General features: G+C 54.8%; 1 protein-coding gene across 4 annotated transcripts in view; it reads right to left on the reverse strand.

Annotated features, from left to right (window-relative positions):
* Nucleotides 1-1,295: 1,295 nt before the first annotated feature.
* The window catches only part of RGS9 (regulator of G protein signaling 9), a 65,628-nt gene continuing 51,809 nt past the window's right edge, over nt 1,296-15,114 (reverse strand). Inside the window, exons 16-19 of one of the 4 annotated variants that reach the window (XM_082370440.1) lie at nt 14,492-14,577; nt 12,149-12,266; nt 3,176-3,633; nt 1,296-1,726 (exon numbers count right to left, since the gene is read on the reverse strand). In XM_082370440.1, the coding sequence (XP_082226566.1) occupies nt 1,576-1,726; nt 3,176-3,633; nt 12,149-12,266; nt 14,492-14,577 (813 nt within the window). In that variant the 3' untranslated portion in view covers nt 1,296-1,575. Of the gene's footprint in view, nt 1,902-3,175; nt 4,167-12,148; nt 12,267-14,491; nt 14,578-15,114 lie in introns of those variants that run through there. The other 3 variants (XM_082370442.1, XM_082370441.1, XM_082370439.1) reach the window with 3 other exon arrangements.

The following is a 15,114-nucleotide window of genomic DNA, read 5'->3' on the forward strand; positions in this document are numbered from 1 at the left end:
AAGCAAGTGAGGGGCTCCTACCTGCTAACTGGTTTCTGCTGAAGCTGAGGATTAACGGTGAAGGGCATAATGAGTGTTTGGCAAATCACTTACAATCTTTCCTCCGACGAGGACTTTCCAGGCAACTTTTAAGAAATGTTTTATTCACCACGTAACCCTTAATCTCAACCCACTGTCCAATCCAAGTATGAGCCCAGCGGGACCCTTTGGGGCAACACTTCAGGGCTTTGGGCAGAAACCAATGACAATGTCGAGCAGCCCAGGGCGTAACCTGTAGCTTCGAGTCCCGGGCTCCTCCACAGCGGCACTGAAATTTGAGACCAGATCATCTTGGGGGGGGGTTGAGGGCTGCCCCGTGCGCTGTAGGATGTGTAGCAGCGACCCTGGCCTCCGCCCGCGCGATGCCAGGACCGCTCTCCGCCCCAGTCATGGCGTCTGAAAATGTCTCCAGGCCCTGCTCAACGTCCCCTGCGGGCAGAGCTGGACGCTGGTTGAGAACCGGTGCTCTAGATGAACTCCACGCATTGAGAGGTCACAGCTGCCTCCACAAGGGCTCAGCGCAGACTGCACTCATAGGGGGCGCTCCGTCAATGCTTGTTGGGGCTCCGTCAAGGCGTGTTGCGTTAATAATTGGAGGAGAGGTGGGCGGGGTGCACCGAGGCCCAAACCTCCAGAAGTGCCTCCTACGTTCGTGCAGCGGACGTGAAAATGTGCGCTCAGGGGGCAAATGGACTGAGGGTCCCCAGCACGTCCACACCAGGGCCAGGCTGCCCACGGGGGCTCCCAGCCAATGACCTTGCTTGGTGGGGGTCCTAAGGCAGAACCGTTCTCACAAGACACCGGCTCAAGGACACCCGGGCAGCATGGCCAAAACCTTCTTGGAAATGCTCCGCCACCTGAGACTCCCTGCCCACCGCCTCCCCAGAGGTCAGCCCCGCACCGTGGTCGTGGTCCGAGAGCCCTCCCCCTGTTCTCCAGCCTCCACCCATCATTCTTCACAGGTGTCTCCACCAGCAATCCCCTTGCCCACCTCATCCCATCTTGGCCTCTGCCTCTGGGCGGATCGGAGCACACCTGGCATTCTAGAAGGATGCCTTTCCCCAGCCCCCTCTTCCTGTGTGATGCCACAGCCTGGGGCTTCCTCCCGGGGGGCTCCGTTGATGAGAGCATCACAGAAAACCCAGTTTAGACAGGGAGGGAGTTCTTGGAAGTGATTCAGTTCCCTTGGTCCAGAAAACCAAAGAAGACTTGAGATTATCTCATAAATAGCTAATAAAACCAGACACACACTAACATTCCAATCCAAAAACACTTTGACAAGGTAACCTTTTATCGGTTTTAAGGCAGCAAGTCAAGTCCTCTGGTCCACATGCCTCTCTTCTGACCGAGGGTCAGGGTCGAGGGAAGGGGCTGGTCAGGGGGAGCCCAGCCACAGCACTCTTCTCCATCATCCATCCGTCTTGTCTCTCCAATCCCCAAATATGATCTTAATGCGCTTTGGTTTAGAGCAAGCATGTCCCGCGGCCCCATCCAGCCGAGTGTGCGGGAGCGACTGCCTAGTCCGAGGCCCCGGGCTCAGCTAGCTTTGCCCTCGGCCAGGCTCTCCCAGGGGCAGATGACCTCCTTTTCTATGGCCTGGTCACTCCGTTCTCCTGTCCCCGTGTCCTCCAAGTCCATCAGGCAGGTCCCGCTCCCCATAGGCACATCCATTTTGATCTGGAAGAAGCTTCAGGCACAAGAGGAAAGCAGGCGTGTGGGGACAGGAGGTCACCAAATCCCCAACTCACCCTGACATCCCTGAAGAAGCGTGGACACAGGTGCATTTGCCAAAAGCTGTGTGTGCAGGGATTGGCTCGGCGGAACCCTTTCATTGGGGAAGGAGGGAGGCTCCTGTTTTCCTGCTGAATGAAGGACAACTCAGAAAATGCTTTACTTTCATTTTCAAGGGGCTTGAGTTTTTATGGTTTTGATGAATTCAGGATGTTCCTATAGAACATGCCAGGACTTAATCCTCAGCCCCTTTAAACTGCCTTCTGATGAAGTGGTGGCCACTGAGAACAGTTTTAAAAGCCCCAAGCCTGTATGTGTGGCCTGGCTGTAGCCACAAAGCTAGAACATTCCCTCAGCAGAGCCAGTTGGGAGGAATCAACAGATATGTTCACCCTGGATCCTGACCCCTCCCCTCCCCCATCCCCGGATGCACAGCGCACAGCAGAGGCCAGATACTAGGGTCTCCATGGCAACCTGAGACCTCAGCAGGCGCCTTCTTTCTCCAAGACCTGGCAGGGCCAAGCGCAGGAGCCTGTTGGTTGGTGCAAGGTTGCCCCCCCGCCTGCTGTCTCCCCCCCCCCCAACCAAATAAAGATGGGGGCTGATTCTTTGTTTTGCACTGTCTGTAACTTTTCTTTCTGCCCCTGGTCCGGCAGTGATCAAGCGCCCCTCAGAGCCTCTGTTCTGCACCCAGAGAGCTGCTTCGGGGCAGGGGGTCCTCAGAGGTGGGAGCCGCACCACCCACAGTGGGGTTTAGAGGGGCCACCCCTGCGCAGAGACCGGACACGGTCAGCACCCCTGCAGCGCCTCTGAGCCACGGGGCAGGTGTGTGCAGGAGGGGTTGGGGGAGGGGAGGGGGTGCCGGGGCCCCAGCACCGCCTGTGGGTCCCACTGCTGCCACTGACCTTTCCGGACCTTTAAAAATGCGACGGATTCATTAGATTAACGTTTTGGGGGTGGAGCAGGGTGGGTGCAAGAGTATAAAAAAGGGGAAAAAAGATGGAAAAGAAAGGCACTCTTCTCCTTTTCCTCAGAAAAACAGGAGAGGGCAGCACTGAGTGTCTGGAAACGACCCAGAGGCCGAGGAGTTTAATGGGCCTGTGGGTGGTGTCTGTTCTCCCAGAATCCTCCTTACCCAGCCCCCAGCCCCCTACTGCCCCCCAGCCCAGCCCCCAGCCCCCAGTCCCCAGCCCCCTACTGCCCCCCAGCCCAGACCCCAGCCCCCAGCCCCCTACTGCCCCCCAGCCCAGACCCCAGACCCCAGCCCCCTACTGCCCCCCTAGCCCAGCCCCCAGCCCCAGCCCCCAAAGCCTCGGTCCTCACCAGACATCCACGTGCCCGTGCGTGCGCACACAGACACACACACCCCTCCATCACACACACACACACACCCCTCCATCCTTACTTGGCTGCTCTCCGGGACCTCGGTCGTGGCAGCTGCCGGCCCGCGTCCCCCAGCGGCTGCACCTTCCCGTGGGGCACAGGGGGGCACCTAGGGGAGAGCCTGGCAAAGGCCGGGGAGGCCAAGCAGCCTCGTCTCAGGAACCGGCCGAGGGACAGGGCCACGCGGGCCTTGGGAGGGGCCCGGAGCCGGGGCTGGTCCGCGGAGGCCCCGCCGGTCCCAGCATCCGCGCGCCCGCGGGCGGCCTCCCGCTTCTGCTCCTCGCCCGGGGAGCCCTCCAAGGCCACCGTGATGGGCGAGGGGCAGACGGTGCTGCTGGGCCGCCGGAGGAAGCGGCCGGGCGAGGGGAAGGGCCTCCGCGGCGAGCGGCAGCGCGGGGAGCGGGGGCTGGAAGGAGAGGGGGGCAGGCGGGTCCCGGTGTACACGGCCAGGTGAGGGCTGGGCGCCGCGCGCTGGTCCGGCTGCGGAGAAGGAGGGGGAGAGCGCCGAGTGAGCCGTGTGGCTGGTCCACGGCCCGCGGGCCGCGCTCGGCTGACCCCGCCGCCTGGGCCGAGGGCAGGCCGCACACAGACCTCCCACCAAGGGGCCTGCCCGTCCCCAGGCCCCGGCCACGTCCCCAGAGCTGGGGGGTTGCACCCCAGGGCACAGACGGCCGTTCTTCCAGGCCTGGGACAGGGGTGTGGCCAGGCTGGATTTCCAATCGGCCTTGGACTCCGCCCCCAGCGAGCACCGCCTGCACCCACGGTCCATCATGCCCTCCCTTCTCCGTCCTCGGTACCGCCTGGAGTCTGGAGGCGTCTAACACCCTTTCCGCAGAGCAGCGGAGGCGGCACGAGGAGCTCGTGCTGACCCCCCCAGGCCTAAGACCACCCGTCTGGTCCTGAGCCCCGACCCATGTCCACGGGTCTCCCCTGGGGATGGCCGGGCCCACCCCTTCCCGTGCCCTTTCCCGCAGGCAGCGCAGCAGGACCTGGACCTTCCGCGGAGAAGGAGCCTGGAAACACAGACAAGGAGGTTATGGGTGGGGAAAGGGGAAGCAGGTCAGCAGATCAGCCTCCCCGGGCCACGGGGGCCGACCAGGGGGCAGGAGCACGGGGTCAGGCACGCTGTCGGGAAGGAGCCCGAGACAGCTTCGTCTGAGCTAACGGCGGAAGCTAGAATCCGACTCCTCAGCAGGAAGGCTCTCTGCTCTCACCTCTCCTCGGCCTGCTTTGTGTCCCCCCACCCCACCCCGAAGGCCTGCCCCGGCCACGTGCCACATCAAAGCCCAGTGTGGACGGAGCTGGGGGCTGTGCTGGTCCTGGCGGGGAGACGGCTCCCGGGACAGCTGGACCGACACTGCCTCCAGGAGAGAAATGCCTTCAGGGAAGAAAAAGCCTCTTTGAAACTGTCACCGCCACACAGACGTCCCCGTTAGAGGGAGCCACCTGTCCCCAGGGGCCTGGGCACTGCCCTGGGGCCGAAGGAGGGCAGCTCCGGGCGCTGAGCTGGAGTCTCCTGGCTTCTGAGGAGTGTGCTGGTCCCAACCTGAAGAGGGAAGGGCACATCCGAGAACAGCCCTGAGAGGAAAAGCAAGGCCAGGGGGCCACAGGGGGCTTTGCCACCGGGGTGGGGGAGGGCCGTCTCCACTCTCTCCCACCAGCTCCCTGAAGCTCAAGCAACACTCGGTTCTGAAACAGCAGCTCGGAGCCGCTGATGCTGTTCCACTGCTCAGACAGGCCGACAAACCAGAGCCGAGGCCCAGAGCTGAGGCCACTGGGTTATTACGCTAATCATCATTGTGATTACTGTTAACATGCAGTGACAATTTAGCAAATGTGTTTCTGGGCTGAGCACTTTATGTGGACTATTGCATTTATCTCCCAGAGCCACTCGGTGAGGCAGTCAACTCTCATTATGCCCATTTTACAGATGAGAAAACTAAGGCTTCCAGAAGCCAAGCCCCAGGAACGCGGGAACGGTGAGCAGATTTTGCAAAACCAGGCTCACTGGCTCCGTAGTTTGCGTGGGTGACGCCAGCCGGATGTCTCAGTGCAGACTGCAGGTCAGAATCGCGCAGGGTGCCCGTTACAAATGCAGAGCCCAGCCCCACCCAAGACCCACTGGAGGAGAACCTCACGGGGGGCACTCAGGGAAAGCACAGTCTCACAAACTTTGCGTGTGCGAAGGAGATGCTTTGCAAGACCCAGTAAGTTTGGGGCGCTGTGCACTGCGCTTCCGACACCTGCCTCCTACAGGGCACAGCCTGCAAAGGAGAGTAACAAGAGGGACGGCTGGGCCCTGATGAACGGTTTGGGAGATGACTGTCAGGTGTACGGCCCTGCAGCTTATGAAGCACTTACGATGTGCCAGGTGCTCAACGCATCTATAACCACCCCATTTTAGAGACCAGAATGCTGAGGACCAGAGGGGTTCAGTACCGTCCCCATGCTTCCACCACAAACCAGTGGCTGTGGAACACAGAACTCTAAGGTGGCACCAAGATGCCTGCCCCTGCCCTTCAGGATGGGTGTGAGCTGTGGAAGTCACGGGGCAGTCATCCCCAAGGTCAGGCTATGGCATACGGCACAGGCAACTCTAAAAAGGGATTATCCCGGTGACCCTGATCTCATCACCTGATCCCTTCAAATCTGAGTCTAGAAGCCAGAGAGACAGAAGTCAGAGAGGTTCGGAGCATGATTAGGAATTCAACGAGGGAGGAGTTCTCCACGGTTGGCTCTGAAGATGGAGGGTGGGGAGCGTGCAGCAAGGAGTTCGGGCGGCTTCTGGAAGCTGAGAGCAGCCCTCAGCCGACAGCTGGCAAAAACGAGGGGGCCCTCAGTCCCACAACAGGAGACGGAATCCTTCCAACACCGTGGAAGAGGCTCCAGATGAGAGCACGCACAGCCTCGCGACACCTTGACTGCGAACCCTGAACAGAGAGTCCTGCCCAGTCTCACCTGGCCAACTACGAGCTGATAAATGGTGCTTGTCGGTGCTAATCTGTCCCTCGGTGATCGCTAACTAATACAGTGACCAAATGAGACTCTGACCCCAGGTCTGTGTAACCCCAAAGCCTTTGCTTTTCCTACTGGTCCATGCTGCCAGCCCATTGCCTGGGGGGTTTGGATGGGACTTGGGGTCCTGGGCCAAAACGGCAAACTAGGAACCAGGCTTTGTTCAGAGAGATGGAGAGGCATCGAGTTAAGCAAGGACACACCCACCCCCAGTTCATTACCTTAAATCCCACTCACTCAGAATTTGCGGTCAACTCCTGCTATAATCCTCACTTTACAGATAAAAAAACAGAGGCTCATGGAGATGATGCAGCTTGACCAAGACGATACAGCTTAGGACAGCCAAGCCCCGCCACATCCCCCCGCCCAATTCTGGCCCCTCCTCTCCACCCCACTCCTCCCCCCAGCACCTGCTTTTTTCCAGGATGAATGACAGGACACGTTAGGAAGATGGCTACTGTCCTGCTGCACCTACCTGGCCTGAGAAGGTCCCTTCTTCTGGGCAAACAGGCATCAGCCCACGTGGCCCTGGACACTCTGAGCAAGATGCCTTTTTCTACCCACTCCCACCAAGACCCTGGCCCCTCCTATACCCACCACGGGTGTGAAGCAGCAAAGCAGCGGCGTGCGAGGCACGTGGCAAAGAAATGACACAACAGAGACACAGTGAAGGAGTGCTTGGCTTTCTTTCGTGCTGCTGTTTTATTCTGCTGCAGAAAGAGCATGACATGGAGTGGGTTCAGTGGCATGAGAACACGAGCACAGGCTTTTCATGACAGGCAAAGCAGATGATGCAGAGACGCAACTCACTTTCCGTACAGAAACTGGCTGAGAATTTGCAGGAGACCCTGTGGCCACTTCCTGGGAGCAGGCAGGCGGAGAGGGCCGCCTTCCATGCACCGGTCCCCCCTTCCCAGCCCCTCTCACTCGCCCTTTCCCTGCTGCCCCCAAAAGCAAATGAGCACAGTTGGCCCCGTGGAGAAAAATCCACATGGGCAAACACCCCATTTCTCGTACCAGTCAGCTCATCTGCCACCGCCCAGCGCAAGACCTTCCCATCTTGAACAGACGAAACTGGGGACCCGTGGACTGACCAGTCACTACACTGCTGCTGGTCAGCCCTCTCCTAGGAACTGCGGACATACGACATGACATCAATTCCCCACTCTCTTCCCCTCAAATATATCCTAATGGTCCCTGGAGAGCTAGACTCTGAGAGAGAAGAGAAGTAAGATGGCTTGGGTCAACAAGGCTTTAAATACACCTCAGGAAATGCCCTAAATAATAAAGAATAACGAACCACTGTATTGGGCAACACTGACAAATGCAAGGAAGAACAAGCTTACTTTAAGACCATGAAGCTACTAGGGTTGGTGATGATGATACTGATGACAACAATGACGATAGTGATGGTGATGATGGTGATGATGATGATGGTGATATTGATGAGGATGATGGTGATGATGATGGTGAGGATGATGGTGATGGTGATGATGATGATGGTGAGGATGATGGTGATGGTGAGGATGATGGTGATGGTGATGATGATGATGGTGAGGATGATGATGGTGAGGATGATGGTGATGGTGATGATGATGATGGTGAGGATGATGGTGATGATGATGATGGTGATATTGATGATGATGATGGTGATGATGATGGTGGTGATATTGATGATGATGATGGTGGTGATGATGGTGATGATGGTGGTGATGGTGATGATGGTGATGACGATGGTGAGGATGATGGTGATGACAGTGATATTGATGATGATGATGGTGCTGATGATGGTGATGTTGATGATGATGATGGTGATGGTAAGGATGATGGGGATGATGGTGGTGATGGTAATAATAATGATGGTTGTGATGATGATCACGGCAGCTAGCATTTACTGAGCACTTATATGCCAGGCATTTTCCTAAGCACTCTACTCTACTCCCTAGCCCTTGTACTTCCACTCAACCCTCACAACAAAAGCAGTCTTTTCTCTAAAAGCCAAGCCTGAAAATGAATCCTGGTACCTTATGGCATAACTTATATTCTAGCATCAGATATACACCACATGGGTAGAGAAACTCAAGCTGTTTACAATATTGCATTAATGGAATTAAGACGGTGCCTAAGTACGTGGCAGAATAGAGAATATCATAGTAATTTAAATGTATCAATACTATTGTCCAAATAAATACTATTTTTACACCATTTGAGATTCAAATGGACCCTGTGGGGCTACTGTTAGTGCATCAAAGCTGGCAGGAGCAGATACCAGTGGCTGGAGTCTAGAAGCAGACACACTTCCAAAACCTCAAAACTGGGTAGGGCTCCTTTCCACCAAACATGAGAATTTCCTGGTGGATCCCCCTTGACCCCCGCCAGACAACTCTCCCCCATCTCTGTGCTCCGCTAGTGTGTTGTACACCACCCAGCCTAGATCACCTCCAGGCACCCTTGTCAGCCCCCTGAGGGCAGAGAACACCTCGGCCATTTCTGCATCTGTGCCATAGCACCCACCACGGGCTCTCACACAAAACAGGTGTTTAAAATACGTTTGTGGATGGAGATTAAGAGGTACAAACTACTAGGTATAAAATAAATGATACCAGGACGTAATGTACAGCACAGGGAATATAGCCAACGTTTTATAATAAGTTTAAACAGAGTATAATCTATAAAAATATTGAATCACTATGTTGTACACCTGAAACTAATTAATATTGTAAACCAACTATACTTTAATAATAAAAAATATATAGAATACACTTGTGGAACGCATCCAGAAGTGAAGCCATGTGTCATCTCCCTTCCTTCAGAAGGGTAATGTGGAAGCACCCATCCGTCCAATAAGGAACGATAACCTACTTTGTTGACATGTCTGTGCCTCTCCTTTGACTGGGGATCCTTGTGTGTCTGACACCGAGAAGGTTTCCATCAATGCGTGCGCCACACCTACTATGCGTCTGACACAGTGCATTGGGTACTCTGCAGGAGGTTGACAGGCACATGAGGCAGACATGTCTCACGAGTGAGGAGTGGGCTGGTGAATCGCTGAGTGAAAGATGACCAAGACATGCTCTGTGTCCTGAAGAATTCAAGGTGCATTTCAACTCTCCCACCACCCCACCACCATTTTGTTAGGTGTGTAACCTCAGCTCATACAGGGGTAACTAGGATGGATGGCAAATACCTCCAGTTCCATGCTTCTCAAACTTCCCCACAGAAGCAGGCCAAACAGCAGGAGAACTGGGCAACCATGCTCTCCCAGGAGTCTGAGGGCAAAAGCCTGAAACTGCCACAGCCAGGCATGAGATATCTTTGATGTCTCAGCTTTTATCTTAAAAAATTCATGTACATCTTGCAGTCTAATTCGTAATATATTCATGATTATTTTAATGTGAAATTTTAAAAATTATCTAACTTTCCTTCCATTGCAAATCTTCAAGTAAAACTGATGCCCCAGGCTGGGTATGCTCCTGGAATTCACTGAGTCTGGTTTGAGAAACATGGATCTGGTCCCAACCCCTCATTTCAAAAATTATGAAGCAGAGAGGTGAAGTGACTTGCTCAAGACCACATGGCTAGCGACAGAATGAGGACAAGAGCCTAAGAGGCCTTCTCCAAACCCAGGGCTCTTTCCACCCACCCATCCATCCACCCATCCATCCATCCATCCATCCATCCATGTAATGTGTTTATGCAGAATTCACTAGATCTAAAGCATCAGATTCCAAATAGTGAGTGAGACACGGTCCCTTCCCTCATGTCACTCAGTTTACAATGGTTCATCACCTGAAATTTCCGCTTGAGGCGCTGCCCCTGAGTTGGAGGACTCCAACATTCTTCAAAAGAGAGATGAACAAAGCATCTCTCTAGTTGCTCTTCCAGAGTGTAAACCAGTCTATGACTGGGGAAGACGGGGAGAGTAATAGAATCCCTTTGCTAACATGAAACCAAGAGCCTCAAACCTCTTACAATGGCCTGGAAAGCCCTCGATGGCCTGCCCTGCCCACCTCTTGAACCTCATCTGGTACCACTGCCCCTCTGTCTACCAGGCTCCTTTCAGCTGGCCTTTCAGTCTGAGCCATTTCCCACCTCTGAGCCTTTGCTCATGCAGCTCCCTCTGCCTGGAAAGTTCTTCCTGCCTCACCTGCACTCCTTCTACGGCCAAATCTTTTGCATCCTCTGCTTATCCGCCACCACCTCAGAGAGACCCCCTGAGTCCACACATGTCTCATCCCCCTACTACGGCACCATATGCATTAAAGCACATTCTATGGGTTTTATCATATTTTTGTTTGAGTTGCCGATTGCAAGGATGGCCTCAGTTCTTCAGCCCTCCACATCTCCCTGTCTTTTGCCAGGAGACTTTGAAATTTCTCTCACTGAAGAGGTAGAATCGATTTCCCCAGCACTTGATTCTAGGCTGGATTTGTGACTTGCTTTGGTTATTAAGATGAGGTACCAGTTCCAGGCCTTCATCTCAAGAATCTTACGTGCTTCCACCAACTCCCCTGCAATTTTGCCATCCTCATAGGATCATGCCCAGGCCAGGCTGTTGAAGGATAAGAAACATGTGAGCAGAATCCTTCAACTCATCCCAGCCTAGGCTGCCACAGATCAACCCTCACCAGGCGTGGGAATGAGCCCCACCAAGATCAACAGAGCCACAGAGATGACCCTATATGCATAAGCCATGAACACTTACTCTTCTATACCACTCTAGTTGTGTGCTTGTTTGTTACACAGCAGCAGCTACCTGATACACTACCTGATACACCTTATTTTTTTGTCAGTCCTGGACTATAAGCTCCATGAGGCAGGGACCATGTCTATGTTATTCACCAATGCCTGGCACATAATAGGTGCTCAGTTAATTTGCTGAGTGAGTCTTCTTGATGTAGAAGGTCGGTACCTTGTTCATCCACTTATTTTATCTCTTTTGCATTCTTACACAGGTGTACAGGAGCAAACCCAACTTCAAGAATTACATTTAGGCCTCCAAGGTCAGAGCTGGAACTGTCCTGACCACCCCCACCCCCCACCCCTGACCACAAGCTAGCCTAATCTAAAGCTACGGAGGAGGGAAGCACCAACATCTAGATATCCCAAAGAGTACTATCTTTGACCCTGACTCATTTTGAAAATGTCACAGACCTCTAACCATCCCTCCTCCCATGAATGAAGACATCAGCACCTTCGTCCTTTAACCAAAAAGATGCTCCATTTTACCTGGACTTCTCTGGAAGCCTCTGGCCTAAGTCCTTCATTCCTACAAGCTACTAATTCCCCTGGCATCATGTAAAAGGGGGATGGGGAGGCAAAAGGGAAGGAGAGAGCCCACCAACCCTCAAAACTTAGGACTAAGAACAAGCTCAAAAGAAATGTCTCAGCAGAGCTTCTCCAGGCAGGTGTGACAGAGGGGCCCCAGGAAAGGGCATTTACAGGGGAGCCCTGCAGCCAGCCCCTGGTTGGGGGGCCCGTCCCTGGCTGCTTTAGAGGCAGAGTCTAAATTGGAGAGACGGGAGGAGGAGCTTCATGAAGCTACTGGAAACAAACGTGCGGAACGACACCCTGGGGGTAGTTAACTACGCCCTTCTCGCCAATGGCGGTTCACGAAGCAGCTTTTCCCTCTGGCTCTCACCCCCAAGGACTCCGGAGGGTAAGACAGGCGATGTCACAGCAACGGAGTCAGGTGCAGCCCCTCTCTCCCCCCCTCCCCCGTGCCCGCCCGGCCCCTTGGCGATCTGGAGGGGTAGGAGGAAGCCCAAGACAGGGGTCCGAGGAATCGGGGGTGAACCCGACTGGCCCACCGCCCCATGAATGGGGAGCAGAACCCTCTAGACTCTCCCCCTACCCCCTCTGCCGCCCTCGCCCGCGTGCTTCCCCCCCCCCCCTCCCCAGGAATAAATAAGTAACTGTGGATTTATTTGGGAGGCAGCTCTTTTCTGAGTTGGCTCCTGCGGTCCAGCTTGCTCATGACCTGGGTGATGTCCACCGTGGTGGCCGCTTCCCGAGCCTTGGCTTCTTCTTCCAGCTGCCTGAGGATGACGGGGCTTGGGCTGGAGCGCAGGGGGCGCCGCATGAACGGGAGGCTCGATCTGAACGGGAGGAGAGAACGGTGGTCGGTGGAGGGCCACGCGCTCCCCGAAGCGACACTGGCACACCGGGCGGGAGGTGAGGCGGACTCCGGATCGGCCCCTTATCCCCGCGGGGAACCTCAAGGGGGGCCCTCAGAGGCACATCCAGCCGTGGCTCTTTTCTCCCCGCTGGGAGGATGGGACCAGACTGAGGACCAGCTGCCATCAGATCTTAGGCTTAGACGCGGCCAGGAAGACTCAGATGGTGCCAAGTAAGACCACCTTTCATGAGGTTTAGAAATCAACGAGGCATCTTATCTTCCTGGAGGCCCTTCCAGAAAGAAGCGGACAAGGAGGGTCTGGAGACTGGAAACCCAGGGGTTCTTGCCTCCAGGGAGAATTGGAACTCTTGTTTTCAAAAGCCAAGGTTCTGGGAAGGAAGGAAAGAGCGGGGCCATGGAAGAGCGAGGCTGCACGGGCAGAGCAAGGGGAAGGGTCCGGAAGAGGGTTGATGAGCAGCCGTGCGCTGTGCGCATGCACCACACCCGGCGGACCCTTCCTGCAAAGCGCTGTGCGCATGCGCGAGCCGTCAGCCCCGTCCGCGAAAGCGAAGCGTGCATCTCCGACCCCAAACTCTCCACCACGACCTCGGGAGCCACGACAAAGCTCCAGGTATCTGAGTGAGGCAGGCGATGGAGAGCAGGCTTGGAAAATACGCGTTTCAGCAGCAAGGGGAGACAAAACCTAGGACCTCCGCAAATTTCAGGACCACGTAAGCCCCTGGAACTCCAGCATCCACCCTAGGGAGGAAGAGGGCTCCCCTACCCGTAAGTCAGGGCTCCCACCAGCCCTGACTTCCTGGAGCTCCATGTAACTTGTTCTGGAAAAATTAAGTTTTGTGCGCTGTCTCACGCCTGAGAGTCACGGGACAAACTCATACCCGCCCTGCCATCCCCACATAGTTCCAGGCCGGGCTTCCCACGTCCCACGGGGGTGTTCTCACTCCGGGTAGCGGTGACAGCATCACCGGACCGCGGTACCCGACCTCACAGCCGAGCACTGCACCTGTGGTCTAGTGCCACCCCAGCCAAGCACCCGGATGCCCCACAAAAGCCCTCAGCTGATTTCTCAGGTCTGTGCCAACTTAAAAAACATCTGGAGAGAGACATACGAGGCTCTCCTCCCTTCCCCACTACTTTCTGGCAGAACTTCTGGAGCTATTATGGCCCTTTCTTGTGGCTTAAAGAAAAGCTTTCAAGTCCCCAGGGACACTGAACTCCCTTCCTTACCCCGTGAACCTAGAAGAATAGCACCACAAAGACCTCCTTTCTCTCCTTTTCATAACAGGGCCATTATCCTCAAGAATAAAACCAAGTTGGGGTTTTTTTTAAGCTCCTTTGACAAAGGCTCTGGTCCAACCACCCCTCTTTTGAATTGACTGGAGACTCTGGAAAAAGAGCCCAGCGTGGGCTGAGCTGGCAAACGGGGCGGGGGGGGGGGGAACATCTACTAAGGGGGGGCCTGGGGAGGGGGGGACAGGACATGCGCTGGCGCTGGGAAAACCTCCGCCAAAGTCCTGCGTCTTTGTTCAAGCTGCCGTTTGGCTACTCTTTTGAATCTTTAGTCCCTGTAGAGTTTTCTTTTTCCCCCAAAAAAGGAGTTCAAACTGCCCCTCAGAACATTTCATCCTTTGCCCAAGGGCTCTGCCAGAAGGGATGCTCCATGTCTCCAGTGAGGAAGGTGAGAATGAATACAGAAGGCAGTCCCCCGGGGTCAGCAAGAATACCTAGAGTTTTCCTGTACATTTTCCCTAAGAGTCTCTGTTTTTCTTGGGGTGCAATCTGCTCTTCTCTCCACGGTCTTAGGCCGTTACAAAGGACATTACCAGGATGTAGCTAAATTAATTCCTACACATCAGTTTGGAGGTGGAGAAGTGTAGCCATTAAAAAGCCAATGAGATGCTTCCATTTGTAATAAAGGTCATTATCCCAGCTCATAATCAAAACTCTTTGAAACCAGTGTTAGGGAAACAAAACTTACTGGCGGTAATTACTATGTACATCTTGCCAGCATGATTTCAGAGCATGGTGAAGACAATAAGGCAGTCAGACCCTAAGAAATACTTCCCAGTCCCCAATATTTTCATCTAGCAAATATCTTGATAATAGCCATTTGGCTGAAAGAGACCCTCCTTTCCCTGTAAACAAAGCAGCAGGCAATGAGTGATTGCAACCCATTCCACTTGCCTTCTCTTGGTGGTTTCCTGAGGTTCAACTGATCTGGCCAGCATTTCCTTATAGATTGGGGATTTTAAGTAGCGGGCATAAGAGTCCTAGCGGGAACAAGAGAAAAGCAGTTACTGTGAGAGGGAAAGTGTCACTTCAAACGAATACACTTGCCGTTTCCCCAGCCTTCCCTTGGCAGTGAGATTGCAAAGTTAAGAGGATTTGTATCCTTGTGTGCAGGGCACTCAGATGTGTGTCTAAAGCTGCGGTGCTCAAGCGTGGTCCCCATGCCGGCGGCATCCATTTCACCCGGCCACTTGCTAGAAATGCACATTCTCAGGCCCACGCCAGTCCTGCTGAATCAGAGACCCGGGGTGTGGGACACGCTGAGTCTTGGCCAGATGCTGCTGCCCTTTGCGCTGGAGAACCTGGTCCATAGCCGCCCCCAAAGAGTCTCGAGGGCTCTTCGGCGAAGTACGCATGCAACGGCAGACCCCCCTGGTCCATAGCCGCCCCCAAAGAGTCTCGAGGGCTCTTCGGCGAAGTATGCATGCAACGGCAGACCCCCCTGGTCCATAGCCGCCCCCAAAGAGTCTCGAGGGCTCTTCGGCGAAGTACGCATGCAACGGCAGACCCTTGCTTCC

The sequence above is a fragment of the Balaenoptera borealis genome, assembly GCF_965194805.1.
Source record: "Balaenoptera borealis genome assembly, chromosome: 20".
In the NCBI taxonomy this organism is placed as follows: Eukaryota; Metazoa; Chordata; class Mammalia; order Artiodactyla; family Balaenopteridae; genus Balaenoptera; species Balaenoptera borealis.